Source organism: Electrophorus electricus, chromosome 8 (genome assembly GCF_041902795.1).
Source record: "Electrophorus electricus isolate QZ-2024a chromosome 8, ASM4190279v1, whole genome shotgun sequence".
Lineage (NCBI taxonomy): Eukaryota > Metazoa > Chordata > Actinopteri > Gymnotiformes > Gymnotidae > Electrophorus > Electrophorus electricus.
The window spans coordinates 5,899,799-5,927,765 of NC_137504.1; the positions used below are offsets into that span (position 1 = coordinate 5,899,799).

At 40.9% G+C, this 27,967-nt stretch overlaps 4 protein-coding genes and 1 long non-coding RNA gene across 11 annotated transcripts; 2 read left to right on the top strand and 3 right to left on the bottom strand.

The window, feature by feature from the left end:
* Positions 1-4,712: 4,712 nt before the first annotated feature.
* exd1 (exonuclease 3'-5' domain containing 1) lies at positions 4,713-6,834 on the bottom strand. Its single transcript, XM_026999414.3, has one exon. It carries the CDS (start codon positions 6,832-6,834, stop codon positions 5,284-5,286), a length of 1,551 nt encoding a protein of 516 aa, XP_026855215.3. The 3' UTR covers positions 4,713-5,283.
* An 81-nt stretch (positions 6,835-6,915) lies between these two features.
* smpd4 (sphingomyelin phosphodiesterase 4) lies at positions 6,916-16,159 on the top strand. 3 transcript variants are annotated; one of them, XM_026999352.3, is made up of 20 exons: positions 6,916-7,048; positions 7,577-7,673; positions 7,762-7,848; positions 8,579-8,715; positions 8,862-8,937; positions 9,030-9,126; positions 9,223-9,275; positions 9,391-9,542; positions 9,695-9,827; positions 10,427-10,498; positions 11,850-11,939; positions 12,535-12,680; positions 12,847-12,937; positions 13,122-13,219; positions 13,365-13,528; positions 14,217-14,422; positions 14,618-14,848; positions 15,045-15,176; positions 15,287-15,415; positions 15,506-16,159. In XM_026999352.3, exons 2-20 carry the CDS (start codon positions 7,635-7,637, stop codon positions 15,824-15,826), a joined length of 2,454 nt encoding a protein of 817 aa, XP_026855153.2. In that variant the 5' UTR covers positions 6,916-7,048; positions 7,577-7,634; the 3' UTR covers positions 15,827-16,159. The 3 variants fall into 3 exon arrangements, with proteins under 3 accessions (XP_026855153.2, XP_026855154.2, XP_026855156.2); XM_026999353.3 differs by having other exon boundaries at positions 6,916-7,001; XM_026999355.3 differs by lacking the exon at positions 11,850-11,939.
* On the bottom strand, positions 12,593-16,610 carry LOC145658979 (uncharacterized). Its single transcript, XR_014124895.1, has 2 exons — positions 16,537-16,610; positions 12,593-12,699 (listed from the first exon to the last, which is right to left on the bottom strand). It is a non-coding gene; the product is annotated as an uncharacterized LOC145658979 (long non-coding RNA).
* On the top strand, positions 16,316-18,627 carry ccdc74 (coiled-coil domain containing 74). Of its 3 annotated transcripts, none has more exons than XM_026999351.3 (7): positions 16,316-16,760; positions 17,194-17,241; positions 17,356-17,461; positions 17,646-17,862; positions 17,953-18,053; positions 18,136-18,192; positions 18,285-18,627. In XM_026999351.3, the coding sequence occupies exons 1-7, from the start codon at positions 16,646-16,648 to the stop codon at positions 18,403-18,405; spliced, it is 765 nt and encodes a 254-aa protein (XP_026855152.3). In that variant the 5' UTR covers positions 16,316-16,645; the 3' UTR covers positions 18,406-18,627. The 3 variants fall into 3 exon arrangements, with proteins under 3 accessions (XP_026855152.3, XP_081575377.1, XP_035382908.1); XM_081719251.1 differs by having other exon boundaries at positions 16,662-16,760; positions 16,925-17,241; XM_035527015.2 differs by lacking the exon at positions 16,316-16,760 and adding an exon at positions 16,767-17,001 and having other exon boundaries at positions 17,107-17,241.
* A 49-nt stretch (positions 18,628-18,676) lies between these two features.
* On the bottom strand, positions 18,677-26,824 carry med15 (mediator complex subunit 15). 3 transcript variants are annotated; one of them, XM_081719249.1, is made up of 20 exons: positions 26,690-26,823; positions 26,209-26,317; positions 25,132-25,219; positions 24,975-25,026; positions 24,864-24,887; positions 24,572-24,739; positions 24,106-24,428; positions 23,808-23,900; positions 23,478-23,777; positions 23,116-23,247; positions 21,694-21,801; positions 20,997-21,115; positions 20,740-20,873; positions 20,380-20,514; positions 20,235-20,298; positions 20,084-20,150; positions 19,741-19,901; positions 19,390-19,556; positions 19,194-19,292; positions 18,677-18,931 (listed from the first exon to the last, which is right to left on the bottom strand). In XM_081719249.1, the coding sequence occupies exons 2-20, from the start codon at positions 26,283-26,285 to the stop codon at positions 18,795-18,797; spliced, it is 2,448 nt and encodes an 815-aa protein (XP_081575375.1). In that variant the 5' UTR covers positions 26,286-26,317; positions 26,690-26,823; the 3' UTR covers positions 18,677-18,794. The 3 variants fall into 3 exon arrangements, with proteins under 3 accessions (XP_081575375.1, XP_026855151.3, XP_081575376.1); XM_026999350.3 differs by having other exon boundaries at positions 23,478-23,900; positions 26,690-26,822; XM_081719250.1 differs by lacking the exon at positions 21,694-21,801 and having other exon boundaries at positions 23,478-23,900; positions 26,690-26,824.
* Between the last annotated feature and the right edge of the window lie 1,143 nt (positions 26,825-27,967).

A 27,967-nucleotide genomic window follows, 5' to 3' on the forward strand; every position in this document is an offset into this window, starting at 1 on the left:
CAGCACACACATAGACACATAAAATGCTAACCAAGGAACAGCGACCAGGGATACATATACAGGAGACCATCTATGAACACCCAGGGACAATTAACAGAAAGGACCTCAGACAAGACTCGTGAGGTGAATGACAAGTGGAGTGGAGCAGATAATGAGCAAAGAATCAAAACTAAAAAGCACATGGCATACCAACCACATGTAAACAGACACAGACAAAACCAAGACTCATATTTCTTTGTTTTTTATTGCAACTTTGTGGGATGTTTGATATAATACAAAAAGGTTTATATTTTAAAAACCGTTACTTTTCCTTTTGTATGCCAACACTTTGGCATACTGTAACTGGATATGGGCAATACAGCTACCTTGAACTACTCTTATTGGTAAACCAAGAAAACACTCTATTGGGAAAGTACATGCTAGGTCTAGGCTACTATTTTGCAGTAGAGGATGAATCCAAAATCGCATCTTGCAATCCACATTTTTCAATTATCATGCTACGTACTTGAGCCCTCACATATTGCTTTTGTCACACAGTCTACTGTCTACATGTAAGTATGATTGCATATGCAGTAAGAATAATACAATATAAGATGACTATTGTCATGATAAGTAACACAATTCTACCCGTAAAGTTACTAAACTAGTGCTAAATGCAGAAATTAGAATATTTTACATTTCAACACAATGTAATTACATCTATACATTGCACATTAGTGCGATTCAATTGTGTCACAGTTTCTTTGCCCTTCTGCCCTTTTTCATTTTAAATACTTGTGGAGAACTGAGTTCCTGATGGACTACTATCAGTCGCCAGAAGATCATTTCAATGGCAGGCCATAGGGTTGATAAGAGAATAGAAAGGGAAAATAGATGTATTTTGAGCCTTGCTCTCATTTATGAATCCTACTCTTATCAGTGAGTTTGAGTCACAACCGGCATAACTCTCTGCAGGCACCACTGCCAGTCAAATTCTACCCCACACATTTCCCTTCCACATTCAGACTGAAAAGAAGGAAGGTCCTTTTCCAATCCCACGAGACTGATAACAACTCGCACAAAGAAGGAGAAATGGGTACAGCTTCCCAGAATGGCCTGTTTGAATTTCCATAATAATTCCAGTGATCTCTAAGCACCAAGGGCAAGTGAGGGACCTGTCACACTTCACTGCTCTAGTTCAAGTAGTCTTCCACCATGACTGGTTAGAGCTGTTATTGGAACGTGTGTGAACATATTGCATCAATCGATAATAGATTGGGAATTACTGATATATGTGTCCTTGTCTGTTTATTGATCATCATTGCACATTATGTTGTAGAAACTCCTCTAATGTTAGTTGCTGGTTGGTCTTGTATAATTCCCAGTCATGTAAATTGCAAATATTTCAAAAGTATACTTATTTGACTATCCTCATTAAATAATGTTTGATGTTAAAAATACAAATGTAAATTATGAAAACAAAATAAGTCAAATGAAACATACTTGAGCATTGTGCCTTGCGTGCTTTGCAAAATGTGTTTGTAAATGTTTGTGATATAGAGACATGTAGTCTGATTTCAGATGAGAAATCAGCTTAAATAAGAGAAGGAAATGTTCTGCCTATCTTCAGCATTGTACTCGAGTCCATGCTGTATCATCATGCACCTCTGTGTGCAATAATGTTCTGTAGTTTTAAATTGGAATACATTTGAAGCACTCTGGATAACTGTGTGAAACCTAGCATTGACCTATGTCTCTGAAGTTTAATCTTTCAAAGTGTCTATAAACAGAGGTTTTCATTTTCTTTTCACCTATGCTTTACATCCATGGATGGAAAACATTGATTTTTTTTTTTTTTTTTGGTAAAATAGGAGTAGATCATGAAACAATTACGGTATAACCCGATTAAAAAGAGACTGATCTATACTACAGACTGATATATAGACTGATATATATACATACGCATCACACCCTCTTTTCCAAATGCCTTTTTTTATCTCTCTGACAAGCAGAAGATAAAGCAGAAAAAGAGTGGATAGTCTCCATTACAAAATGTTTGCATCCCCATCGCGTGTTCTGGCCAACCAAGGGTCAAGGGAAGGTCACATCTATCACCAGTGAAAAAGGTCTTCATGCCCTCTTCCTCTCTAACTCCTGTGCTCTCACCAGCACCAGAGTGATGACGGCCTTGTTCCAGATAAGGGTCCGATCCATTGGCCTGATTTGTGGGCAGCAGAGCAATTTCAATACCTGTCTTTGCGCTGATAGATGAGGCCTGCCTTTGATAAAGGGCCAATTTGCCACAGGGGCAATGGGGATGGAATTGCAGCAGTCGCCTTTATTTGGTCCATCCTACAATTCAGAAAGAAGTAGAGGTGAAAAACAGTGAGAAAAATAACACAAAGTCAGAGGGAGAGGAAACTTAAATTACAATTGTCTTCTTATCAGGGCCAAAGACAAAGCTATCTCTTCATTAAATAAATGTCTTGTCTGTGGGGAGTTTCTGAGACGTTTAACCCTCAGCACAAGGGATTGTGGCAAACAAATAACAGTGTTGTGCAAGTGAGACTATGTGATAACACGTCTCAGTGGAAATCTTCTGGGATCATGCTGTGTTAGAAACCACAAGTCTTGGCAGAGTAAACATGATGGTGCAGAGGTATGTAATTTCCTATCTTCCTAATTAGATCATAAGGGAGGACAAAGGCCATGAACATGAAATGCCATTAGCTCTGAAGACAAAGTGGAAGAGAGATAGTCAATGTGTCATCAACTGTCTTGTTACTCTCTGTTTATACTGTATGATTTACTATAGCCTGCATTTACAAAAGCTGAATAGCTTGTGACAAAATGAATAAGAGATACAGTACACCATATGTGCTGGGTAATAAAGGCATATTTTTTTGTGCACATTATTTTTGATCAAAGCACCTCTCCCCTAAAATCACTACAGGGGTTATTCTCAAACAATTGTTAGGAACAAAATGATCAGATACTTTTTTTGGTTCACTTGAGTCATTTCATAACCATTTTGCTCATAATTTTTCATTTCAAAATTAATGTGGCACTTACATAATATGTACGTTAGAAAATAGCACTTAGTCACCATACACACATACTACACGCATACACGCTATAGCTATTTTCATATACAGGAGCCAGTCCACAACACTTCTTTTACATTCTTCAGTTCACCAATATGATGTTCACTCTTTTCTGAAAGAGAGAAGCCCGTGCCTGTCCATTTTAACTAAATTAACTAAATTTAACAAAATTAATTAAAGGATTTTTCTTTAATGTGGTTTTTGACATAGTGCTGATAACATTTACCTGATACCTGCAAAAACTTAGAAAATAACATTTGAATGATTTTTTTGAAGAATAACACTATTTATTTATTTATTTATTTGTCATTTAAACAGATATCTGTATTTATTTTTCCATACCACTTTCATTCGGGATCTACCTGTTTAGCCTAAGATGTATTACATCATTAAGAGGTTTGCAGGTGTTGAAGTACTAATTATGTAATAATATATGCCAAAACTGTATATCTACTGTCCTCTTTACAATTAATGAGCTGCTTTTTTAATTAACCAGGTTCTGGTTCCCTCCTCTGTTTTGTGTGATCTGACAGGTTTGTGTGGTGTAGACAATGGCTTTGTTAATGACATCAGCTTGATTGACACTGCATCAAGTGCATAACGAAGGCTGTTGTTGTGCTGACAAAACTTTTCACACACTTGTCTCCCTCCATTTCATAACTTGGTCATTTACATCAGAGTTTGCTTTGTTGTTGTTTTTGTTTATTTTTTAAGGATAGCACAGCATGGTCACTTTGGAGTTGGAAGCTTTCCTGACAGCAATGTTTTTCCCCACCAATTGCTGAAATCATAAAAAAATAACCTATGGAAAAGAACTGAAGAAAAAGAAAGAGACACGGTTCAGCAAGGCTTCTACATAATATATTCTATATAATGGTGAAGCCAAGGGATAATGACAGCAGAAGAGTGTGTTGCTCATTATCAAAGCTAAACTTCAATGTTGCATACATGATTTACATTATGAAAGCAATGTTATATTGGTCACAATTTGTGTGCATCTCAGTGTTGTCATCGCTATTTGTGGTGTTCTTCATCATTTTTAACCCCCCACACTAAGAGTGAAGTGCTCAAAGCAAATCAGTCTATAACAAAAGACCCTGTGGGGGGGGAGAATACCTAGAGACTCCACATTTTAAAAGTCCATCAAACCCACAGCATTCACTATATAATTGAACTAGAACATCACAGCATAGAACTGCTACAATTAAAGAGCTAAAATGTAATGTAACAGAATTAAACCATTATTGATTAATCACTCTGATATAGTGTCTAATTTTCCAGCTGCACAATGGGTGCCAAAGATATTTGTGAAATATGAATACACTTGACTTAAGTGACTTGAACTAAAAAGGGGCCTGTTATGTGCAGCACAGCACCTGCTCACTGAATTTTTTCACAGCTGATCGCAGGACTTAATATATGATGCACAGTGCATAGCCAAGATGTTCTTTTTGGCTCTTTTTAGTGAAAACTGTGCTGCAAAATATGCATGCCTCGAGGCTTAGTATATAATGGAATCTGATTTTTCAGCCCCCCTCTGTAAGTGGAGATGAGAGCGTGTGAAATCCCATCTTTCTTCAGGTAAGTACAGACCACTGGTCTTATTTACCCCATCTAAATGGAACATCATTGAATGTAACGCAAATGTTTATTGTAACAAGACACTATAATGAAAATGGGTATAAAACAACATTCACACTATATAGTCATTTGGCTTAGACAACTAGTTGCAACAATCAAAGCAATTATTATTCTGTCACTCATTAACTAAAGTGATGGAATTTTACACATGCACTACTTGTTTACTTTATGGGCAATACTGCCATCCATCTACATAAAAGGGCATTGCGGTTAAGTCAAATAAACCTAAATGAACTGAAACACTTGGCTCCAAACATCTTGCAATGTGAAATGGAAATAAGGAAAAATGCTATACTGTTCTTGTATTACAAAGCAAAGTTTTCCTCTAAAGTAGAACTTTTTTACATCTAGTGTTTTTAAATGTACTTATGCTGAAACTGCAAGTAAGACTTTAACAAGGACTTGCAAGCATACATTCCCAAACCAAAACTATTACATATGGGAACACCCAAAAGTATAATTTATAAACAAAACAACTAAGGACTTTGGCACAGGCTATGCATCTTGATAGCTTAAACCAACATTTGACACTTTAACTAACTGTCCTGACCTGTTTGTTTTAACATGGTTTCCTATAGGACCCTACGGTCAGGACTGTTGGTGGACATGCCGTGCTCTTGGCCACACCTCCCACAACGGAGAAGGGTTGTGAGGCTGACTCCAGATAATCAGAATCTGCTCCCTCTACCCTGGCCTTTCTAAAGCTCTGCATGGGTACCACGCCTTCTCTGGAAGCCAGTACAGGCACTTGAAGTGTGATCCCTCTCCCTAATCCAGGGACAGCTGTGATGGTGGAGACACTCTCTTTATCTGGCTGCCTTCCACTCCCCAATGCTGTGAAATCATCGGTATCTTGTGCTGCCTCAGGTACTGTTTTGAGAGGCCCCACAAGTGGCTCTGGAGAGGCCAAGGCTCCTTCCAGAAAGGTGCACTGAGGAACAGCTGAGTCCCCTGGACCAGGGTGCTTCAGACTCTGCTTGCCTAATGCTGAAGCAGGGTGGCAGTTGTAGCGCTCCAGGAGGCCATCCTCTGTAACAGGATAGTGTTTTACAGCCCACTTTTGCCGCTCCTGCCAAATCACTTCCAGCTCTCGGAGTTCCATGGGAAGTGCCAGTCCACTCTTGCCAATGTGCTGCATATGCACAGGCTCATTTTGACCGCTGTGCAGGTAGGAGTTCACCATGGTGGTGTAGTCAGACATGAGAGCATCAAGCAGCACTAGCCGCAGGGGCTGCAGATGGATGACTGACAGAGCCATGATCTTTAGCAGGGGAGCAGGACAAGGACGCACAAACCAAACCTCTTTATCCTCACTCGTAAGCTGGGCTTTGATGCTGAGAGAGGAAAGGTGGGACAAATTCATTTTCAGATGAAGGCTGACCACCTCCTCCAGTGTGCTGAGCCTGTCTGGCAGGAACCCTCCAGTCTCTATGTAGAACCACTTAACATCAGCAATCTGTGTGTCAAACACATTGGTGAGATTCACTCTAAACTGAGCCATCAGACACCCAGCAATTCGGCGACAGTCGTGTGTGACCTTCAATATGTGATCATTTTCAAGAATCATGGACAGTCCATTCTTGAAAGCTCTACCCCCAAGCAACAAGATGTCAAACAGGTAGACCTTGTTTTTAGTTGCAATCTGGAGCCAACAAAGTCTTTCATGCTGAAATTCACCAATTCCATCAATTCCAATTCCAATTGCTTGTTGTTTCCGAATGTGCATTAATGCAGGACCAAACTTCTCATGAAACTCATCTATAACCACATAATTTACATACTGCTTATCTTCATCATCAACCATTAGCTTGTTCCTATACGGCTGAAACTCTGCCACAGTGAGCTGTCCCGGGTTTTGGTCTCCACTGTTGCTTGCAGCGTCTTGTTTAGAAACTTCGGGAAATTCCACATTGAAGATTTCGTGCCCAAAGAAGAGTTTCGATCCGGGAAGCCTTGTACCACTTTTAACTTCAACCACATCCTCTAAAATTACTGTCTTGTTAAGGTTAATGCGTTGTACTACGCCAACAAATACACAGCTCTTCGTGGTAAGCTTAATGCATTTTCTCTTAAAGGAATCTAAAAACTGGTAGTCGTCCAAAGACGCCATTTTTAAATCATTGTAATTAACATGAAAAGGACGAAATTAGATTTTCCTAAGTCTTCTGTATTACCATCGAGCGGTGTCGCTGTTTGGTTAGGCGTAGACTGCTCTTCGGCGGAACTGACGCCATTAAAAAAAACCTTCAGTTTAAAATATCTTTGGCTCAGAACGCGGTATCTTGGATTTTTATATTTTAATTGTTCACTGTATATTGGTGGTGGTGTGTATTTTCATGTATTATTTTCATATAAATGGACCAGGTTAATGCTTTATTATAGTTTGCTGATTTAACCAAGACGTTGATTAACCAGCTAGCTAGCTAGCTAATAGTAACGGGTGATTAGCTAAGTTAGGAAGCTAGATAACCTACGCTAGTTAACTAGTTAAGCTAGTAACTTGGTTAACTAAGTTACCTCGTTCCTTGACTAAATAAGATAGTCACATAGAAGTATAACTTTAACTGAAATGAGGTATTCTAACTAGCGTTAGACAGCTGATAACTATCTTAGAGTTTATTTGCAAATCTAGCTAGCTACCCCGTGTGTTACGTTTTATATGTTTACCAACATTTTACACATCTCCCTGTTAAAGTAATTTTGTGGGTATGGTTAGTTAAACTTTGCTAGCATATGTAGGGTACGCTAGGTAACTTTCTGTCGATTGTTCTCTCAATTATTGAATCAGTTCACTTAGGCTGAGTAACTAAACTGTTTTAGTAAGGAATTAATTAGCTAACTTTTGTACTTAGGTGAGGTGTTGGTTTGCAATTTGTGAGCAACACAGCTTCATCTGCAGTGTGAACAGCAATGACTGCGCCAGCAATACAACAGCCGAGTTATCTTCTGGTAAACGTTAGCCAATTACAGCATTTGCGAAGTACCATTTACTTAGCATAATTATACAGTTCATTTACTTTACTTACATTTCTTGCAGGCAAATTTAAAAGCTGACTGGACCATCAAACCACTTCTTCAGCGATGTCAGGAGTTGGTAAAGGTGATCGATGACTATCCTGCTAAGGTAAATTACACTACTGTCATTGTATAATGTACTTATATATATTTTCATTCATATTGTTGGTATTCCCGTTCAGTCTAGAATATGCACAGTTAACAGGGATTTTAAGATTGCAGGGTTTCCAGTGGTCATGGAATTTCTGGAATATCATGGAAGTCTATTCCAAGCATGGAAAGTCGTGGAATTTGATAATATTGGGGTCCTGTCATGGAATATCAGGGAATTTTGTTTGTAGCATCTTTAAATTTTAGTTGCCACTTATCAGAGTGTTATATTTTCATGCGTTTTCCATATTGTGTGAGTGATTATAGTTGCTTGATTCCCCCCCCCCCATCCCATTTAACAAGGGTGGTCTGATTTTTGCATTCATTATAGGTTCTGGAGTTTCATCTTTTTAATCTGAAAGTCAGGGAGTTTAACATTTGACTTGGGAAATCTAGTGGGAACTCTGTATTAACAATGGTGTTTTAGTATGTAGTGACACAGCTGTCATATTGTTATCCTCTCAGCAATGCTACAAAGAATTAGATGGCTACATTACTGAGCATAAGAGTTGGTTGTTTATCTAACCTTAAACATCTAAGTGAACTGTCATATATGTGTATGTATAGTGAGCGCATGCTTGATTCCTTATATGAATTGTTGGGTAATTGTGTGTGTTTCTGCATTTAGTGGATTAAATGTTGGCCAGAGCACACATGCTAATATCTAAATTACACTCTTGTATGATCAGGAGTTGCATCTTGTCTTCCCTTGGCTGGTTGAGAGTATCTTTGGCAGCCTAGATGGGGCAATTGTGGGCTGGAACCTGCAATTTATGCACACCCGCATGAATGAGTATAATGTCGTCATGGACTTCCTTGACCCAAGGTCAGCTCTATGTGCTTGTGGGATTGATTCTATTTTGTGCTAGCAGCTGTGACTGTTGTCTGCCAGAAATACATTTCCAAAATATAGCCTGGAAATTCTAGTGCATGGGTGTTAAACATGACCTGCTATGTAAATCTGTCCAACAGTGGCCCCATGATGAAGTTGGTGTACAAGTTGCAAGCAGAGGATTACAAATATGATATCCCGATTAGTTATCTGCCAGTAAGTCTAAAGAGTACACAGATAGTAGATTTCTGGCCCTATATAATTAGCTTATCTGAAAAATTGCTGTATGGGTGCTGTGTTCTCTATAGGGTCCTGTAAAGGCATCCATTCAGGAGGGTGTTCTTCCAGATTGTCTCCTGTTTCACAACAAAGTTCATTTTCCCATGTCAGGCCTGCTAACACTAAGTATGTCTTTTAGCCTCTGGTTCTTTTCCATGTTTAATATATCAAGGTTATGATGTCATTATTTCTCTCAAATGGTTGTCATTTCATTTTTCCAAGATCCATTTGAATACTACATGTTTAACTTTGCCTCCAGCCTCATAGCACCAAAGGTAAGGTTGTCTTACATCTATGGGTGAGTAATTATGATTTAACATGTTAGATTTCCTTAAAAAAACGCACAGAATTGTATTAGTTCTCTAATAGGACATCATTGTCAAATTGCAGAACTACCCTCCTGGCCAGCAAGGAAGCTGTTCAGATAGTGCTTACTTTGTTCTTGTTGATGCCTACCTCAAGCACTTTCTACCTACAGAGGGAAATGTGCCCCCATCTCCTTTTTCTGATACAAGGGGAACTGTGGCCCCACCTGCACCAAGGTATTTTAGTAAAATTTTAATTGCCTTTTGAGGTTCTTACACTGCCAAAGCAAAATGACATTAGGCTATTAGAGAAGGCATTGTGAATTGCATATGCAACATAGCATATCAACACAATTGGAGTCAAATGTTTATGGTTGCTCTGTGTCCAGGCCCCCCAGTGTGCCTTATGTTGGCTATGGTGTACACAGCACCAGCCTCCTCAAGCGTCATATATCTCATCAGCCTTCAGTAAATGCTGACCCTGCTGCTCAGGAGATCTGGAGGTCAGAAACGCTTTTGCAGGTAAAAGCTTATGTATATCATATACTGACACATTGAATCTTTAAGTGAATTTTATAGGTGTGTGAACAGGGGTTTGAGTTAGTTGTGAATTTCAATACAGAGTGATAAATTCTAACTCAACTCTAACTCAGCTCTCTTTAATGGAATCCCCTACCACACCACAGCAGTGTTTGGAGGAGATCATAACTAATTAATGTGCGGTGTGTATTTTTGTCATTGATGTGGGCCTCCATTCTGTAGTTTAACTCACTCAAATGAAGGTATAATGTAAATACTCCAGGAAATGGACTCATGTACATGTCAACTACTGATTTTGTAAATTTTGAAATTGAGTGTTCCATTTCCCTACCAATTTTTTTCCAAAGACTCTGATTTACTTTATATTATGAAGTTTTGTTGTTTTTTGTTTTTAAACTGAGTTGCTGTGAATGTAATGGGCAAACCCTGTATGCCTGAGCAAAAAATGCAAAAAAAAAAAAAAAATTTTAAAAAATGCAAGTATTCTACTGGTCTGTTATGGATGAAAAGAAACTGTGTTAAGCAGTGTTGCTTCTGTTGACAAGTGGAGAAATACGTGAGCTGTCTGTCTGGCTGCACAGGTGTTTGTAGAAATGTGGCTCCATCACTACTCTCTGGAGATGTACCAGAAGCTGCAGTCTCCTCAGGTGAAGGTAAGAGTGTTCTCCGCTCCTCGTCCACCGCACGGCTGACTGGCTGAGCACCTCCACCCTACTCCAACACCCCACCCCCTTCTGCTACATGGGGGTCACAGCACGAGTACCTCCCACAGAGACATGCTCTTCCCCACCTCGTATGCTACATAAGGATACACACATATGCACACATGTCTGCTCTTTGGCTTCTTCTCTGTAATTGCTAGACAAATGTAATGTCAGTAAATGTAATGGTAAATGGCCTATTTTTTAAACTACATGCATTAAGGGTTAGACTGTGCTGAATTCAGCCTATAAAGTATCCCTCCATATTTTGTTCTCTCCTTTGCTGGTATATCAAACACATTATTTTAAGAGAGGGCATAACCAAACTGGATTGGTTATTGGAGTTTCTAAATATTTTTACATTACTTAAAGGCAGGATTTTTTTTCTTTTGGGTTGTGTGGGCAAAGCATAGCAATCATGCTGCATTGCACAAATTTGGCATGTGATTCTGCTTTAACTTTTACTTTTCGTAAGCATGATTTATTTTTTGTGTTTGCTCCTTGACCTGTCTTGGTTTTGGCTGTGGATGGTGTTAAGATTTTTTGCTTCTCTGGATTCTGAGCTGCCATGGTGACCATTACTATGCGAGTCTGCTAATCTAGTCAGTGTTTCCTAAATTTAGACTGCCTCCAGTCAGCCCTAAGCACCTAAGCATTCTAGGTGCTTTGCTTTTATGTGCATTTTGCTGTGTGCCAGAGATTAATGGGTAATCGCCAGTTTAATCCAGAATCATCGTTGCGATTTTGTTGGACAAAGCATGTTTTATGAAGTGTATATGCTGGAGCTATATAACACCAAGACAAACATAAACTGGCGACTGCCACCATTGTGATTCATCTGTTTAAAAAAAGATGCAGTGTCTCCTTTTCTTCTTTTGACAAAATTATGCGAAAAGTTTTGTTTGGTGGGGCGGGATAGTGAAGCCAACTGGTTCTGTCTTCCTATATTGTGGGGTTGGTTGTTTTTGTTCTGTTTTATAAGGTTGTTGGTGGTGATGGCATTATAAAAGCCACTGAAAATTTACCTTATGTGAAAAGGATTGCTGCATCATTTTAATTTTCATGGCATTTGTGTCTGGTCAATAGTGTTTTTTTGTATGTTGGTTTTTTTTTTGTCATTTATCCTTTTCTCCACTTTCATTCTGATTCTTACCTCGTCCAACCTTTTCTTGGATTGCACTCTATCCTTTTTTCCCCTCTTCTCATGTTCACCTTCCAAACCCCCCCCCCCCCCCCCCTCTGTGTTTCCTTCTCTCCTCCCCTTCTGTGTTCCTTCCTTCCCTCTTTGTGATGGGTCCTTCAGCTGGCGTTGCTGCAGTACCGCCTCAGTATGTCCAGCATGCTGTGCCAGCCCCCCGCCCCGCCAGGCTCTGGGACCCTCCACACATACCAAGTACTTTTACCTTTTCATTCCGTTGCAAGGGCTTCCTGGAGGTAACCTTAGAGGACAAGTAGTTCAGGGTTCCTGAGGAAGGGGCAGGGGACAGTGCTCTCACATAATGACTGGGAGAATTAAAAAAACAGAAGACAGAAGTGTTTTTCATAGCTATGGTTTACTGTTCACATGGATGTGATGCCTGCTGTGAATATAGATGACCAAAAAGCTGTTTTTGGTGTGGTTCTAAAAGCTATGTGTTGGAGTTGGAGTCTTTTCTGATATCTCAGTTCTTTGATCAAAGTGCATGCTTGTTTTTGTTGTGATTTTAACATGTCTTATATGTTTGTTGTTTGTGTTCATTATTTCTTTAATTATAGCTTACATACAAACCCTCTAACACTCCACACAATACACTGCCCAAGTTGCCCATATGCGTTTTTTTTTTTATGATGAAACTGGTTTGAGTAATTTATTTTTGAGCTTGTTTTAAAAGCTCAACTCATTTTGCAATTCCTATGAAATGCAACTGAAGAAAAATCTAAATTTTAGCGGTTATGGCTACATGAGCCCATATTCGTTTTGTGACCTGTTTTTGTGGATAATGCCTTAGGAGCCATTCAGCCCCACAGAGGAGCACATCCTGGTGGTCCGTCTGCTCGTCAAACACCTGCATGCCTTCTCCAACAGCCTGAAACAGGAGCAGACATCCTCTCCGTCCACGCACTCCCACGCCAGCCCATTGGAGGAGTTCAAGAGGTGCGCTTCTCTGTTGACTCTGTTGACAAAGCATTATACTAGCTGTAACTATCAAATGCTGAGTCATAGGGGAGGTGTTGTCCCCTTTGGGAGCAGCAGAGTCGATGTAGCATGGCTGCCTTTACTGTTCTGTCAATATGTTTATTGCTTCTCTATTGCTTCTCAGAGTGGTAGTGCAGAGATTTGTTCAGCAGAAGCTGTATGTCTTCCTGCAGCATTGCTTTGGTCACTGGCCTCTTGATGCCTCCTTCAGAGCGGTAGGTATTTCAACAGTATGCCCCCACCTTTAGGCAATATTGCAGAATATAAGAATATTTATATTTATGGATTATAATTATTTCAATTTATCTGTTTTCTTGTTTTATGAAGATGGAATATTGTGTTAGTTATAAGTTGTCATATTTACTGTATGCCAGGCTTATTGTTGTCTCATGTTTGCAGGTATTGGAAACATGGCTGAGTTATATCCAGCCATGGAGGTACACAGGAGAAAAAAATCCCCAGGCAGATGTACAGAATAGAACTGTCCCTGAGAAATGGTAAAATCTACATGTAACAACCTGCAATATCAAATATATTTCGTTGATGATCACTGAAGACATGGGAAAATGTTGGATATTATGTTGTAAGTCACATGGTAGTAGCTTTGTACTAGTCATGTTGCTGTTTTATCTTCTTAAACAGGGCGTCATTTGTTCAGGAAAATCTGCTCATGTACACAAAGCTCTTCCAGGGTTTCCTCAATCGAGCCATGCGCACAGATCTCGTCAATGCCAAAAATGCACTGATGGTCTTCAGGGTGGCCAAAGTTTTTGCTCAGCCAAACCTATCAGAGATGATCCAGAAAGGTAAGTGGAAAGATGCTACTTGGAGCTCACTAATGAATGTTACACCTTGTTTCTTTAGGGTCTTTTAGCAGCAACTAGTGTTGCTGCTTCAGCAGGACATTCCTCTGACCATTGCTTACATCTAGTTTAATCTTTCTTTGTGGCAGAATATCTAGCTTGCCTGATCTCTGATCAATTTAGTCTTCATTTGTTCTCTACTTAAGAAATATCCTGCACCTGTTATCTTCATTATGGAGGCTAAATCATTCCTCTTTCAATCAAGATCTACAGTACATGTTATTTTTCCACAAAGGCATGAGAAAAACAAATGCACTCAGCAACACTGAAGTGAGTTTTGATAGCATAGACAGCAAGTGTACTCAGCTGTGGATGGAGCAAGTTTGAACTGCCAGTGATTGGTAAATGGTGATGTTCATTTGACCCACTCATGTTGAGGAGAAGGAAAAAGTGTGGGTTGCATTTGGGGATATAATTGCTAAAGATCTGTAATTTCACAGAAATGGCACTTGAAACTTAAAAGCAGCACTGGGTCGCACTGCATTCATTGCATGGAAGGGAAATGATGTTGCGTATCCATAAATCAGTGCTAAAAAAAAAAGAAATCAGGCACAGATGGAGGTACTACACTCCTGAAGATTCATCCTGAAGTGCTTGCAAGGAAATAAATTTTTGCCTCTTGTGTCTTCAGGAGAACAGCTGTTCCTGGAACCTGAACATGTGCTCCACCACCGTCAGGCCCGGGTGTTCCTCACACCTGCACATGGAGGCAGCTTTCTGTCGTCCCGCCAGCCTGCAGGGACAGACACTGTATTCAAAGTCAAAAGTCATGTATATAGCCTGGAAGGGCAGGATTGCCAGTATAAGCAGATGTTTGGCAGTGAGCTGCGCACAGTGGTGAGTAAAGAAGCCAGGGATAAGTAACCCGATGTTTTAGTATTCGCTTGCAGGCAGTAAGGTACAGAGACGTGGGCATGGAGTAATTGAGTCTTTAATGTTTGATTGCATTTTATAAAAGCATTTGAAGTGGAGGTGAACAACAGTGTGAAACGAGGCTTGTTTTCTGTTGGTAATTCCTTTGATCTTCTGCAGGTGTTAAAGCTGGTACAGATCATAGCCCAGGCCCGGCAGACAGCTAAACGAATTTCTGATCACTCGGCTGAAGTGGCTGCAAACAACTCCTTTCTATCCTGGTTTAGCATGAGCTCCACAGATACCAGTTACACTTTTAGCGGAGGAGAGGCTGATGACATGGGAGAGTGTGTCAAAAAGACTCATGAATTCTTGGACAAAGCCCTGGACTACTTATGTCAGATATTTCGGGTCAGTCTGTGGACAACATAATGCATAAACTTAACAACCCCCGTATGCTCTGTCTTCATCCACACACTCCCAGGTCTTAGTGACCATTTTAATCAGTTGAGCCTATATGGAAACCTGCAGAAAATTTATTCCTACAAGCAATTTGATGAATTTAACTGTCTCATGGATTCATTTTAATTCAAGATGTTTTTTGTAGCTGAATTCAGGGCAGCTGTCTCAGCTAATGGCAAACTTGGCATCAACAGAAGATGATGGGGGATCCAAGCAGCTGCCTGATTGCATCCAGACTGAAAATGGATTTGTGCTCACAGATTTGGGTAGGATGCAGGTAAGGTATCAGTTTAGAATGGGCAATTCTACAAGAACTTGTCCCTCATTGATCTTATGTTTAAGCTGCCTATATATAAAATCTGTTTTATCTATTTTGTGTTGCTACAGATCATTAATGGTCTTCGTCGATTTGAGGTAGAATATCAAGGAGATCCAGAACTTCAGCCAATAAGAAGCTATGAAAACGCTCAGTTGGTCCGACTACTGTTCCGGGTGTCCTCATTTTTCAATGATAGGGTATGCATGTTCCAGCTATATATTCTTAATCACAGAAATAGCCTATGCACTTGTCAGCAGCGAGCATCGTGACACTTATTTTCTATGCAGCTGGGTGACCACATGGAGGCGCTGTGCGCTCGGCAGGACTTTCTGGGCTGTGTCGGCAGACATTGCCTTAAGGGTTCGTCAGCGGCGCAGGAGCGACGACGGAGCCCTGTGCCGCGGCAGGCGCGAGGATGTCCCCAGCGGGCGCGGGTTACCCTGCGTGCATTGGCCAGCTACCGCACGCTGCTTACGCTGCTGCTGCTCTACCTGCTCCTGGCCTCGCTCTCGTTCGGCATACTTTCCAGCAGCGCCCTCATACTGCTCCTTGGTCTTCTCTATGAACTACTGTTGATTTTGTTTGCTGATAAACCCAAAGCTCAGTAATCGCCCAGTGTTTTTTGGGTTTTTTTTTTTTCTTCTGGTTTTGTACATAGGGGAGAGATCTGTCGAGTATGCGATTCCTGATCTGTTTTGAAATGTTCTCAGTGATAGGTGACGGAATTAATATTTATGTGGAGTTTCGATTTAAGAAGCCTTTAAATGTAATGGGAGGAAATTTCAATTGTTTCATTATTCTTATTTTGAGGTTTTACTTATAATTAAGTCCAGATGTTCTTGTCTCCTGAGAACACTAAATTGTACTGTTTATGTACATTACTGTTGTTGACCAAGTCTTTGCGCTTCTTTCAAAATTTCACTATAAATTGCCTACGCATACGCTGTTTGATTATACTTTGATCTAAAGAAAGATTCTTGTACCTAAAGTCTGGTTTACGGAAGTGAAAAGGTGTGATGCAAGGAAGTTGACTCGAAAACAGCAAAGTTGCAACGATGACGTGTACCTTTTAAATCCAGCGATAATCTGGCCGGCAGCAATTTATTTTAAATAACGTTACCGCGGCCGTATCTACAATGATTAAGGTGGTAATTCGATATAATTCAGTGCCAAGAGATGCAGAACTAACCTTAGACCCGAAATCACTGTCGTCGTTAAGACCTAATTGGAACCTGAAGTCTCACACTTTGGACATTAATTAGGAAAAGAAATTGTGAATTTTAATATCGATTTTGTAAAAATTCTTTTAGTCATTTACCTTAGACTCTGCTACTACGATTTTCTTTCACACAGGAGGGTTTGAAGTCAGGTGAATGTGTTTGAAGCCCCTAGGGAGGGATTTAAGAGAGTAGGTTGCGGATTACGCTATGGACACGCGCCTTTCTTCGCTCGAGCGGAATATTCACTTCTTGCAGCAGCTGCACAGAGAAACCCTCGAGCAACTACACGATGAAATAGACCGGTTAAAACGACAAAATAAGGGTAAGCTTCAAGTAACTCAATGCCAATAGCAGCGCCTAGAGACTATATTTAAATGGCGGCAGATCTTTCCTGGAAAGAAGTGTGGCATACCGATTAATAAGTTAATGCACCGGATTGCATTTGATAACGTTACTGAAGTTAAACACTTCTCTTTAATATTTTAGACAATTTCCTGTAAGTCATATGAGGCTCCTGTTGACGCAACGTCACTGTATAGTGGTTGCATGGCGACCCATTCTGGGTGGGTGGTAAAATCTGTTATCTCTACGATACTCACAATCCAATGACTGGTCTCCTAGCATCGCAAGATTTTTCAGTCGAGTTTACAAGAAAATTATCTTTCTAGGAAAGGAGTAACGTGTCGCCTGACTGCATTACGTAAAACACTATACTTTGCAGTGATTAATGGCCTTTCAATAACATATCTTCTCAGAACTCCAGTTTAAACTGATAATGGAGCCTACAAAGCCATGCGGAACAGGTAAAGTTTTAGCGTTTCATTCAATCCGTTACTCTTTCGAAACTGTTGATAGTCAAGCTGCGTTTCAGTATGGTTTGAACTTCACTTTGGACACCGTATGGTTCATTAACAAAGGACAAAAGTACTTGACCCAGGCCAACACTTTGCAGTCAGCAAGAGGAATGAACATTGATCAAACATTAGAGGACACTTATTTATTGCCCCAAGATGCCAACCTTAGGTAACTAATGCCTGCTCACTGCAATCTATATACACTTTACCACAGAATGTAAAAAATGTGCATGATACAAACAGGTTGGTAACTGTTTTACAAATAGTTAAGTATTTTACTTATGAACACCCTGCTTGTTGGTACTTTTTTTTTTTTTTTGTCATTTGAGTGTGACAGTATAAAATCTTGACAGACAGAGAAGATATGGAGCTGAGGACTCAGGCCTAGCAGAGCACTCTGCAGCAGCCAAGACTGAGTCAATTCCTGAGGCCAGAGGGAACCTCATAACTTCCTTAGTCCCTCTACAGATCCACTATAATTCATGCCAATCCCCATGGGCACCCACCTTGCAGGAGTGTGAGGTCATCATACAGCAGCTCTACAATGCCAACAGCTTACAGTCCCAAGAGGTTTGTGTACCAAGCCTGATGTTGCCCATTTTCAAGTTTTAATTCTCCCTAGTGGAGACGCACCTCAGGAACAGTTTGTGCCCTTGCCAGATAACACACCTCAAGGCTGTTCTCAAGGACCTTGTCATCAACAAGAAAATCACCCCAGATAGGCTCTGGTCAAAATGTAACCATCTTGTAGATGAGAAAAGGTAAACAAATGTTCGTTTCTAACAATTTAGTGTATTTTTAGATAACATTATTTACTATTATGCACAATTTCACTCTTTTCAGAGTTGAGGAACCAGAGAGGTTACCAAAGCTACCTTTCTGCACACTGCCCAAAGGAAGGTGCGTTTCTGGTTTTCCCACACTGGTTTATATGAAGTACCTCATAGTTCCCTGTCTTGGAGTTACCTTCACTGCCCTATTCTCTTGGACAGACCAGTGTGCCAGGCTAACATACCAGAGAGAGTGATCCTTCCAGCCCTCAAACTGAGCCTCAGCACCAGCTATGCTGACAGGCAGAGGAGAACTCGAGCTGTGCAAAGGCGGCGTTTTTGAAGAGTGGCAACATAACTGTATAAAACTAGGAATGGTTTAATAACTGTGTTTCTGGATGTTTTTGACCTATTATACCATGTTCTTTGTAAAGAACACATTTCTGATTCTAAATTCTAAAGGCTTAATGGGTGATTTCAAACTCAGGAATTTGCACAAATGTACTGGAGTGAAGCAGAAAATATTTATTTGTGTAAATTAAAAGCAAGACATGGACATCGACAATTTTTATGACTAAACAATTCTCTACTGATTCAAATGCAACCCCCCCCCCCCCCCCCAATCTTATTCCCCTCATCATATTCATACAACAAAGTGCACTGGCTATGAGTAGCTATATCAGGAAAGGACATTATAGTCTGAACAAACCGTTGGTGGGGAAAATGCCATACCTACGCTGCAGAGAGGCATGTTTGCCTCACACTCTGAGCCCAAGTGTTAAGCAGGGCTGTGACAGAGTGCTTGTCAGGAAGCTGAAGGAGTTTGGAGGTCATGGTCTTATGCACAGTTTGCAAAAAGGGGTTGGCTTCTGTAGAGAGAGGGGGGGAGGGGGAGGGGAAATTTGTGTTGGTTTGTGATTTTGTTTGGTTGGTTGTTTCTCCAGGTCTAAGTGCAGGGTAACTGCAAGAGTTGGTCAAATCTACTGGTCCCTGAATACAGTCATATAAACAATGCCATAATAATTGGCATTTACTACCATTCACTTCTTACTAGTCATTCTAGTTAAGTTACTGCTATATTAATCATGTAGTCTTGAGCACTGAAAATGAAACCACAAAAAAACTTCTTACCATACTGCTGACTATCATTATCCCATTGAGGGCTCTGATCAGGGTAGTCTGCTGGAATGCTTAGTTGCAGAGGAGGAACACTGGGGAGATTTTTATCATCTGATAAAGGACAACACAACCAAAATCATAATGTATACAAATAAAGGGCCCTTGAGTAATATGTATAAGCATTTCTGTCTTTCACACGCAAACTCACCCAGTTTGCAGATGAGGTGCACTGTCCCATTATTGCTGCAGAAAGATGGGTCCAGGTTGACCAGAAATTTGGAACTGAGGCGTGCTACCTCACCTTGCAGTATGTTTGGGATGGTCTGACGATCATCCTCTTCATACTTTCTCTTACGAGTTGGAATTATGGGTCCTCTACATGTGAAGTGAGATCACCAATCAACAGATTATTGTACTGTTTTGCAAATGTTTAATACATGGTATCAAATAAGCAATATAATAAATAATTTCAATTACAAAAATGTATTGATTTAAATGAACAAATTCAGAATTGCAGGTGCCTGCATTTCTGAGGATACTTCAGAGCAGTTGCACTGACATGATTGGAGGTCCATGTATGGCTGTCATAGCAGGAGCAAATGTTCGATAAAGAGAATGGTTGAAAACCGGTGAGCGGATGTTTGCCAAGACAGCATCCAGGAGGGGCTGGCACAGATACTGCTTTTTTGTACAAGGCACTGGGGGAGGAGGTGGAGTAGGCTGGAGAAGGGGGGGAGAGAGACATGCAAGTGAAGGTAACAATCATAAAATCTGAACAATAATTCAATTAAAAGCACAGTACATAATTGATATACTGCTTTTCATTTACAGCTGGAAGTCTAGACAGATGACCATTGACAGAGGACACAAATAAATCACAGAAAGTTCCATAAACAACTCACCACTGCCATATCATTCTTGAGTTTCTCCAAGGCTATTTCACACTTCTGTAGTGTTTTGAGGGGACATCTAGTGGGAGGGAAAGGTAATGACAGGTTCATCCCGAACCACCTAGCTCCTAAATGGAACCATATAAAGTGAGATTGTATTTACCTTGTGTTGGGATCAGTGAGAATATTCAGCAGGCTTTTCATCTTACTCAAGTCCTTCTTCCTATCTGTAAAGAAAACAGAATGAAACTTAATAGCATGAACAAAGAAGAAAGTAATGCCAATGAAAAAGGAAAATGCAGAAATACCTTCATTTTTGTCAATTTTATTAATCATCCTTCGCAGTGGTTCTATGTATTTGGAGAGCTGTTTGAGTGTGTCCATATACAGCTGGTCCTCTGACTGGGAAGAGCCTGCTGGACTCATCACAGAGCTAGGGTTGCCTGCAGACCAACACGCACAACACAAACTTTCCATTGTGTATTTAAGATTTAAAATAATTTTTAAATTATCATTATTAAATCCTATAGCATTAATTTCTTAACACGTGACTCAACACATGCTCCTGTAGCGCTCATCTGGTAGCTCATGCTGCTAGTAACACCAAGGTTACAGGTTTGATTCCCAGGGTGCATATGTATTGTCATACTGAGCCTGAGCGAGCGTACCTGGGGTATTAAGAGGTCCTGGAGAGGGCACTTGAAGGGGGTAGTTCTGAGGGGTGCGTGCCGTGGCTGGACTCTGGGAAGGCTGTGGAGAGGGACTGGGTTGAAATCCTCCTGGGGAAGGGGTGGGTCCAGAGCTAAAGGAGACAAATGCTTCATCACCACCATCACTTGACATCCTCAGCTCAGCCTAATGTGGAGCATCGCTGCTTCCTTGGTGCATCCTTATATCATTTCACAAGCTGCACATGGGCACTTACCTGACTGAGTTGGGCTGTGAGGAGGATGGTTGTGGTGAGGGCTGCGGCTGAGGGGGGGGAGGCATAGCAGGCTGGGCTGACTGCACCTGAACTGGGGAGGGTGAAGACATTTGCTGGGCCTATGAGGAAGGTGGAGATGAAAAGAAGAGAATTAGCACGCGCACACATGACCGCAACAGCCACTTTGTTACTGTAGTGGTGTAGCCAGCCATTGAAAAACCTACAGCCTGTCAGCTCCCAGCCCTGGGAAGCACCACACTCTGGTAATGTTAGCCAGTTTTTTTCAATGGAAAGGTTTGCTTTCCATCACTTGGGGCCTACACTCTCCTCCATCTGAAGTAATACGGACAATTCTGAGATTCACATTTCCACTTACCTGCACCACTTGCTTTTATTCAAAAACAAATCCCTGATGATACACACGTCACTGTTTGCATGCTCTGCTCAGAAACAGCTGCAACACCCCTTAGCATCCAAGCAGGTATAGTTTCACTTCCTTACACTTCCTTCCCCACTGTGGCATGTGGGTAACCACTGTGAACCCCAGTTGGGTTAAGACAGTCAGAAAGGGAGGAAGATGGCTGCTATGGCATAGATGGCTGGCTAATGTACAGCCTCTGTATGGGAAAAACTCCAGTCCAAAGCCACAGACGTGGGCATGTACTGGCTCGCCAGCACTCAGCCCTGGTATAAATACCTGTGGCATTTGCTGTCCTCCCATGGCAGCAGGGTTTTGAGGAATGGCAGAGTTCGGGGTGGTACGAGGCAGCCGGGGTGGAATTTGCATCCCAGTACGGGGCATCATCTTTGAGGAGGACAGAGGGGACAACAGACATGTCACAAGCAAAACAATAAATGCAGTGCATCAGCGGATATGAGAGCAAGCACATGCATGCATGCAAACAGGAACTGTTTCATGAGGGTTGCAAGGAAAGTAATGAACCTTAAAAGAAAGACAAGCCTGCATGACAGTACTGTCTTTCCTTCTTCATTCAAAGGGCATAAACAAAAAAAATGCAAACCACAGGTTAAGTGTCACATGCTCTCTCCCAATATATCATGCAAGACTGGGGGAGATGCAATGTCTATCTTTATTAAAACACATCAACTTGTTCTCAGCATCTTCAAGAAAGCTAATACAGATGCATTTTAATGACTGGGAAAGGAAGTTAATATGCATATTGACATGACAGTAATAGCACTTACTGTATAGCAAACCTAAAATAGTCGTAAGAATATTATCACAAAATGCTTAGCTCGTGATAATGTATGAGGAAGGGCTTGTTGCAGGAAAGAAAAAAAAAAAAAAAAAGCAAGCATGCAATCGTGTTAGCTACATACATGGCACGCATAATGCAAGAAAGAATAGGACCCCGATTAAATTCTAAACCTGTTGAGAATCTCTGCTTTTTTCTATTTCTTTATTTCACTTGTTTAGATATAATATAAAAACAGGCATTCCTGATGTTTTACACCTTCCATCTTTGTGGTGCTTAGATCAAACTGGAGACACATATGGGAAAATATGAATGCATGAATGCAACATGGATGTTCTCATTCCCTCAAGGAATGACAAAGCTAGGACACGAACAAACGGAATGTTTTTGAGAGACACTTCGAAGTGTTAGTCTGACATTTGGAAAGGGCAGTTAAAGTAAGGGTGACTAACAGCAGAGACATCTTTTGATAAGACACTTCTCTTTAGTCCCACTCCTTAGCATCAAGTCATTTAGTCTGCTGATGGCAGAAATCCATTAAAAAGGTTTCTGGGATTTCAGCTGGGAGTGTGATGCTTGACTCTTTTACTGTCTAAACCCCTCCGACCATTACTCCAACCATTTCCATTACTGGAAAATATGGAGTCTTGCAGACACTATGGAACCCAGTCTGACACAAGCTTAAAAACACACACACATTAACTGACTTTCAGTAATCCTGAAGTTCCTCTTTCTTTCCTTCCTTTTACACATTATTTTTAACCCAATAAGATGATTATAACATCAACCAAACGAAAACCATTTATCAAGTATTAATGTTCACTTTGGTGGCATGCAATCAGTCCAGGCTCAACCAATCAATCACCTATCAAATTCCCCACTCCAGATTGTACAGCTCTTACCTGTCCAGGCACTGCTGCAAGCTGGGCCTGAGCTGCCGCCTGCTGGGCCTGAGCTGCCGCCTGCTGGGCCTGAGCTGCCGCCTGCTGGGCCTGGGCTTGTTGCTGCTGCTGCTGCTGCTGTAACACTCTAGCCTGGTCAGGCGCACACATAGAAAACCCACAGGCAAGCAAGAAAACAAGAATATGTAAACATGAGAAAATGTATTACCTGCCCATCAGATTATGGTCAATTTATGTCATTATACTGTAAATACTGTATTATAATGTCACAATGGTAATACATATCTATTGTCAATGCTTGACAAAGCATCTTTTTGTGATGGGGGGAGTACTGTTCTTCAACATACAATAGTAATGTTCACCTGGAATGCTTGCTGGATCTTCAACTGTTGATGCTGCTGCTGCTGCTGCTGCTGCTGCTGTTGGCTGAGTGAACTGATTGCCTGATGCTGTCCTGGGGGCATTGGTCCGGGCAGAGATTGGGGAACGAGAATCTGCGGACCGTGGGGTGGCATCTGACCCGGCTGGGCCTGAGCTTGCTGTAGTTGCTGCTGCTGAAGATGCTGAATTGTCTGGGCCTGGGCCTGGGCCTGGGCCTGTGCATGGGCTTGGGCCTGGGCCTGGGCTTGGGCTTGGGCTTGGGCTTGGGCTTGGGCTTGAGCCTGGGCCTGGGCCTGGGCCTGGGCCTGGGCCTGGGCCTGGGCCTGGGCCTGGGCTTGCTGCTGCTGTAGCTGCTGAAGCTGAACTAGCTGCTGTTGCTGCTGTTGCAGTCTGGATGGGTGCAACTGGAAAGGATCATTCACAAAACAATTATATACTCCATTTTACCATCAGTCGCACTAGAAATAAAAGCTACGCAACTCAAATATAAAGCAGTACATGGGTTAATGTAAAGCACTGTAAACATCCTCAAAAGGTTGTAAGTGCTCCAATGACCCCACTTCTGTTGTGCCAGTAGCATTCATTATAACGCATGTAATCTTTCCTGACCTGGTTCTGTTGCTGCTGCTGTTGTGCCTGGGCCTGTTGCTGTTGTGCCTGGGCTTGCTGCTGCTGGTTCTGGTGTTGCAGTGCTTGACTTGGATGTTGCTGTTGCTGCTGTTGTTGCTGCTGCAGCTGCTGCTGGAGCTTCAGTTGCTGGGCCTGAAACTGCTGTTGCTGCAAGGCATTCTGCTGCATGGCCGTGGGAGGCTGTGCCTGCATGGTTGTCTGCTGCTGCGCCTGGAACTGCTGAAACTGAATGGACTGCTGCTGTTGCTGCTGCTGCTGTTGCACCATCTGCATCTGCATCTGCCCCGTTGGCCCTGCTGCAGCTGAGGTTGGACATGTAATAAATACACCATCAAAGTGCCAGCTTTTGGGAGAAGCTCTTTGGGTGCACAAGAAACAACCTGCTTCCTACTGGGTACAATTAAAATGTATCCATATTTGCATGTGCCAGCAGAGGTTAACTTACCACCAGGCTGGTTTCCTGCAACTCCCTGCATGACGTGTTGGCTCATCTGTATCTGCCCCATGGTCCCCATTCCACCCATTGGGGCTCCAGGAGGACGAGGCCCCATACCAACAGCACCAGGACCACCAGCACTTACACCTGTTAGAGTCTGTAGTGCATTCATTGGATCTGACATGGGGATAGAAGAGAATTAATTATTTAATTTTTGCTAACACCCAACCAACACTTTATGTTGCACAGATTTTAACTTCCTTTTATATCCCCTCAAAGTTCATTAATGATTTTTACTCACCTGGTCCTCCTTGTGCTTTTTTATCTGAAATAGCATTCAAGATTATATTAGCCACTCTCTATCATTTAAGTATTAATACAGACAGTTGGACTAAGATGAAAATGTACTTACGGATATCTCTGAAATGAATTATCAGCCTTGCAACAAGGGACAGGTACTCCTCCTATTCAAATGCAGTCATTTCAAAGATTACCCATCACTGTCGAAGTGCCAAATGTTTAGAAACACTGCATTACATATGATACAATAAAGATGTTAGCTAACTCACTCTTGACTTGGCCTTGGTAAACACATGAGTCTCCATGTCATTGCTGGATTTGCTATGTGCTGTTCCAGCTTTCCTCATGGCTTCCTCGCTGCAATGAAATAGCTCTGTCAAGCAATGCATCGCCTCACATCTACATTACAACAGCAGTGAAACATTTCACATAAACTCGAGTGCGTGTGCCTTAAGTGCAACATTATTAACACTAACTGCCCAACATGTAGCTAGTAATCCTGAATATGGTTAATGAATCTAGTTACATCAAATTAGCTGAGGCATTTCACAAAAGATCTGTTTAAAACACAGGGCTAGCTATATTTTGACTTCTTTACTCCCAGTCTTTCTGACAGAGCTAGCTAACTAGGTTAGCTTAGTTTACCCTAGCTACAATTCCTAAATAGCTAGCTAAGCAAGCTGTCTAACCAACTAGCTAGTAAGGCAAGTTAGCCACTTTTGTCTCGTTAGCGCTATGCCTAGCTAGTTAAAGTTAGCCCGGGTTCCCAATTCTACACATAAAGCTACTAGCTTACTTAGCTAGGTTAGCTTTACGAGCTTTCGTATGTAACCATATCTGGTTGTATAGGCCCCCACTGATGTATATACAATTTATGATCTAGAAACGTAGCTAGTTAGCTAGCTATATTTTAATTTGGGCAGTTAGGTACTAGCCCAAAGGATTATAGCTAACCGCTTATTAGTCTAAAATGCTAAACAGAGTTCTGTATATGATAAAACATCTAGCTAGCTATCTAGTATATATCTATAATCGCTAAAAAGCTAACTTTTAAAGCTAGCTAGCAAGTTTGCTGGCTAGACCAGTGAAATCGGAATTAACTGTATTTTTAGCTAACGCTAGCTGTCTAATTTGATACAGGAATGCTATTCGTGCCGTAACCAGCGATCGTTATAGCTATATTTTGTAAAGACAAACAATATTTGGCTAGCTAATATTGGTTTGCTAAAATTAGCGAACGCTAGATAACGCTAGCATAGTCAATTAGGGTTAGCTAGTTAGATGGGTTAGAATAAATTAATGTACTCCGCTGGATTGTCTGGTTCTTGTGTCTTCATAAGACTTACATTTGTGCCACTACTTTTTGTCGAAATCCTGGACTCCTCCAATCATTATCAGGCCCTGGAACCTCCATACCAGACATCGTAGCTCATGCGTTGCAGTGATCAGTGTGGACTATCCTCGGGAAGTAACGTTAACTAGGGTTAGACAGCTCAGTTCCTAACTGAGCTCTGTCCAATGCGCTGTTGCATGTGCATAATGGTTGTATTACAAAATCAAAACTTAAATTTGTGCACTGGTATGCAACACAAATATGTCCAAATATGAATTAAGCCACGGTGTAGATAAAATAGTGTATCGAATATATGTTCCACTAGCACATTGATTAATGGTCCTTGCACATGTTTATGCCCCATGTGAATTTTAAAGCGCAAAATCTTGAAATATACAGATAGCTAGTTATAGCGAAATAACTGTCAAATTCTTTACTGTTCCAAAAATTATTATCGAGTTGTATCTACTAGATGAAAAAGCACAACTACTCACCTTAGCACAGTATTAAGGATAACTGTGAACAAATTAATGAGAGAAAAAGAAATAAAACTGCATTCTGGAGTTATTCTTCATTGTGTAATGTTAGTTTCTCTTTTTACAGCATTACATTCCTTCCAGTATATTGCACCACTGATCCAGGATTTAAGGAACTGGAAGCATGGTGAAATGAATGTTAACCTATTAACAGGCAGAACTCAGCAGCACTTGCCATAACTTGCCAGCTGTAGCTTCTGCCACAGCAGAGGTTTTTCTTATTCATCATAGAAAAGGTGTGGCAACTACTCCTAATATTTCAGTATTTCAGTCAGGGCAAATGATTGCTAGGGAATCCCTTTTTTGGTTTCAAAGATCGAAGGAACATTTATGGTTGCTACATACTCCATATATAAATACAACTTTCTCCTAATGCTGTCTATTAATCCTGTGAGGGTGCTGTCATAAAATATATTACAGATCTAAAAGAGGACTAGTAAAGACTGCTGTGTCAAAAACACAAACAGAATATGTAGAAGTTACACGGTTGATTCAATTAGAAGATTCAAGAGTTTTTTGTTGTTGTTGTTTTTTGGTTGGGGTATGTGTGTGTGTGTGTGTGTGTGTGTCAGCCAAAAGGTTAAAACTTCATTATCTTGGGACCTTTCAGCAGGACAACAATTCAGAACATTCTTTCAACAACAAGGCAAGCTTTTTCAGTGGCCATCCCTTATCTAAGCCTCACTGAAAATCTATGGGGTGTGCTGAAGTGGTGAGCTCAATAATTTCTTTAAATATTCCACACTTGAGGAATGGTCTCAGATCACTTATGCTCTACATGTTCTGACAGAGTCCATCATACCACAACAAGGTAACTGTTAGCATGTCAAAGGGAGGGTGCACAAAGTGTTACATTTAAGACATCTATATTCTATGTTTTAAGTGTATTTTTATTTGCACAATGGCATCACAATAATAGTACTTTTATTTCATCATGATGTGGAAAAGGATCTGTTCATATATATATATATATATATATATATATATATATATATATATATATATATATATATATATATATATATATATGAGAACAAATCTATATATATATATATATAGGGTTGGGGACTTTGACTGCTACTGGCAGTGTAACGGTTGCAAGCTTTAATTAACGTTCATTCTCAGCCCTGATCACGTCAGTGTACTCTTACCATAGGCCTCGTTAATGATAATCATTGTTGGTGATAAGCATAGTTCACTGATTTTAACATGCCCTGCAACACGTCTTTTTTCCCC

Bases quoted from the DNA above. Each gene is read 5' to 3' on its own strand.
- exd1 (XM_026999414.3), bottom strand. From the start codon at position 6,834: ATGGCGTCTTTGGACGACTACCAGTTTTTAGATTCCTTTAAGAGAAAA.
- smpd4 (XM_026999352.3), top strand. From the start codon at position 7,635: ATGACTGCGCCAGCAATACAACAGCCGAGTTATCTTCTG. The intron at 7,674-7,761 runs GTAAACGTTAGC...CATTTCTTGCAG, and splicing joins AACAGCCGAGTTATCTTCTG to GCAAATTTAAAAGCTGACTG. The intron at 10,499-11,849 runs GTAAGAGTGTTC...TGGGTCCTTCAG, and splicing joins TGCAGTCTCCTCAGGTGAAG to CTGGCGTTGCTGCAGTACCG.
- ccdc74 (XM_026999351.3), top strand. From the start codon at position 16,646: ATGGACACGCGCCTTTCTTCGCTCGAGCGGAATATTCACTTCTTGCAG. The intron at 17,462-17,645 runs GTAACTAATGCC...AAATCTTGACAG, and splicing joins CCCCAAGATGCCAACCTTAG to ACAGAGAAGATATGGAGCTG. The intron at 18,054-18,135 runs GTAAACAAATGT...CACTCTTTTCAG, and splicing joins CATCTTGTAGATGAGAAAAG to AGTTGAGGAACCAGAGAGGT.
- med15 (XM_026999350.3), bottom strand. From the start codon at position 26,285: ATGTCTGGTATGGAGGTTCCAGGGCCTGATAATGATTGGAGGAGTCCA. The intron at 20,515-20,739 runs GTACGCTCGCTC...GTTGGTCTGCAG, and splicing joins AGGACCTCTTAATACCCCAG to GCAACCCTAGCTCTGTGATG. The intron at 18,932-19,193 runs GTAAGAAGTTTT...CTCTCTCTACAG, and splicing joins TAATGATAGTCAGCAGTATG to AAGCCAACCCCTTTTTGCAA.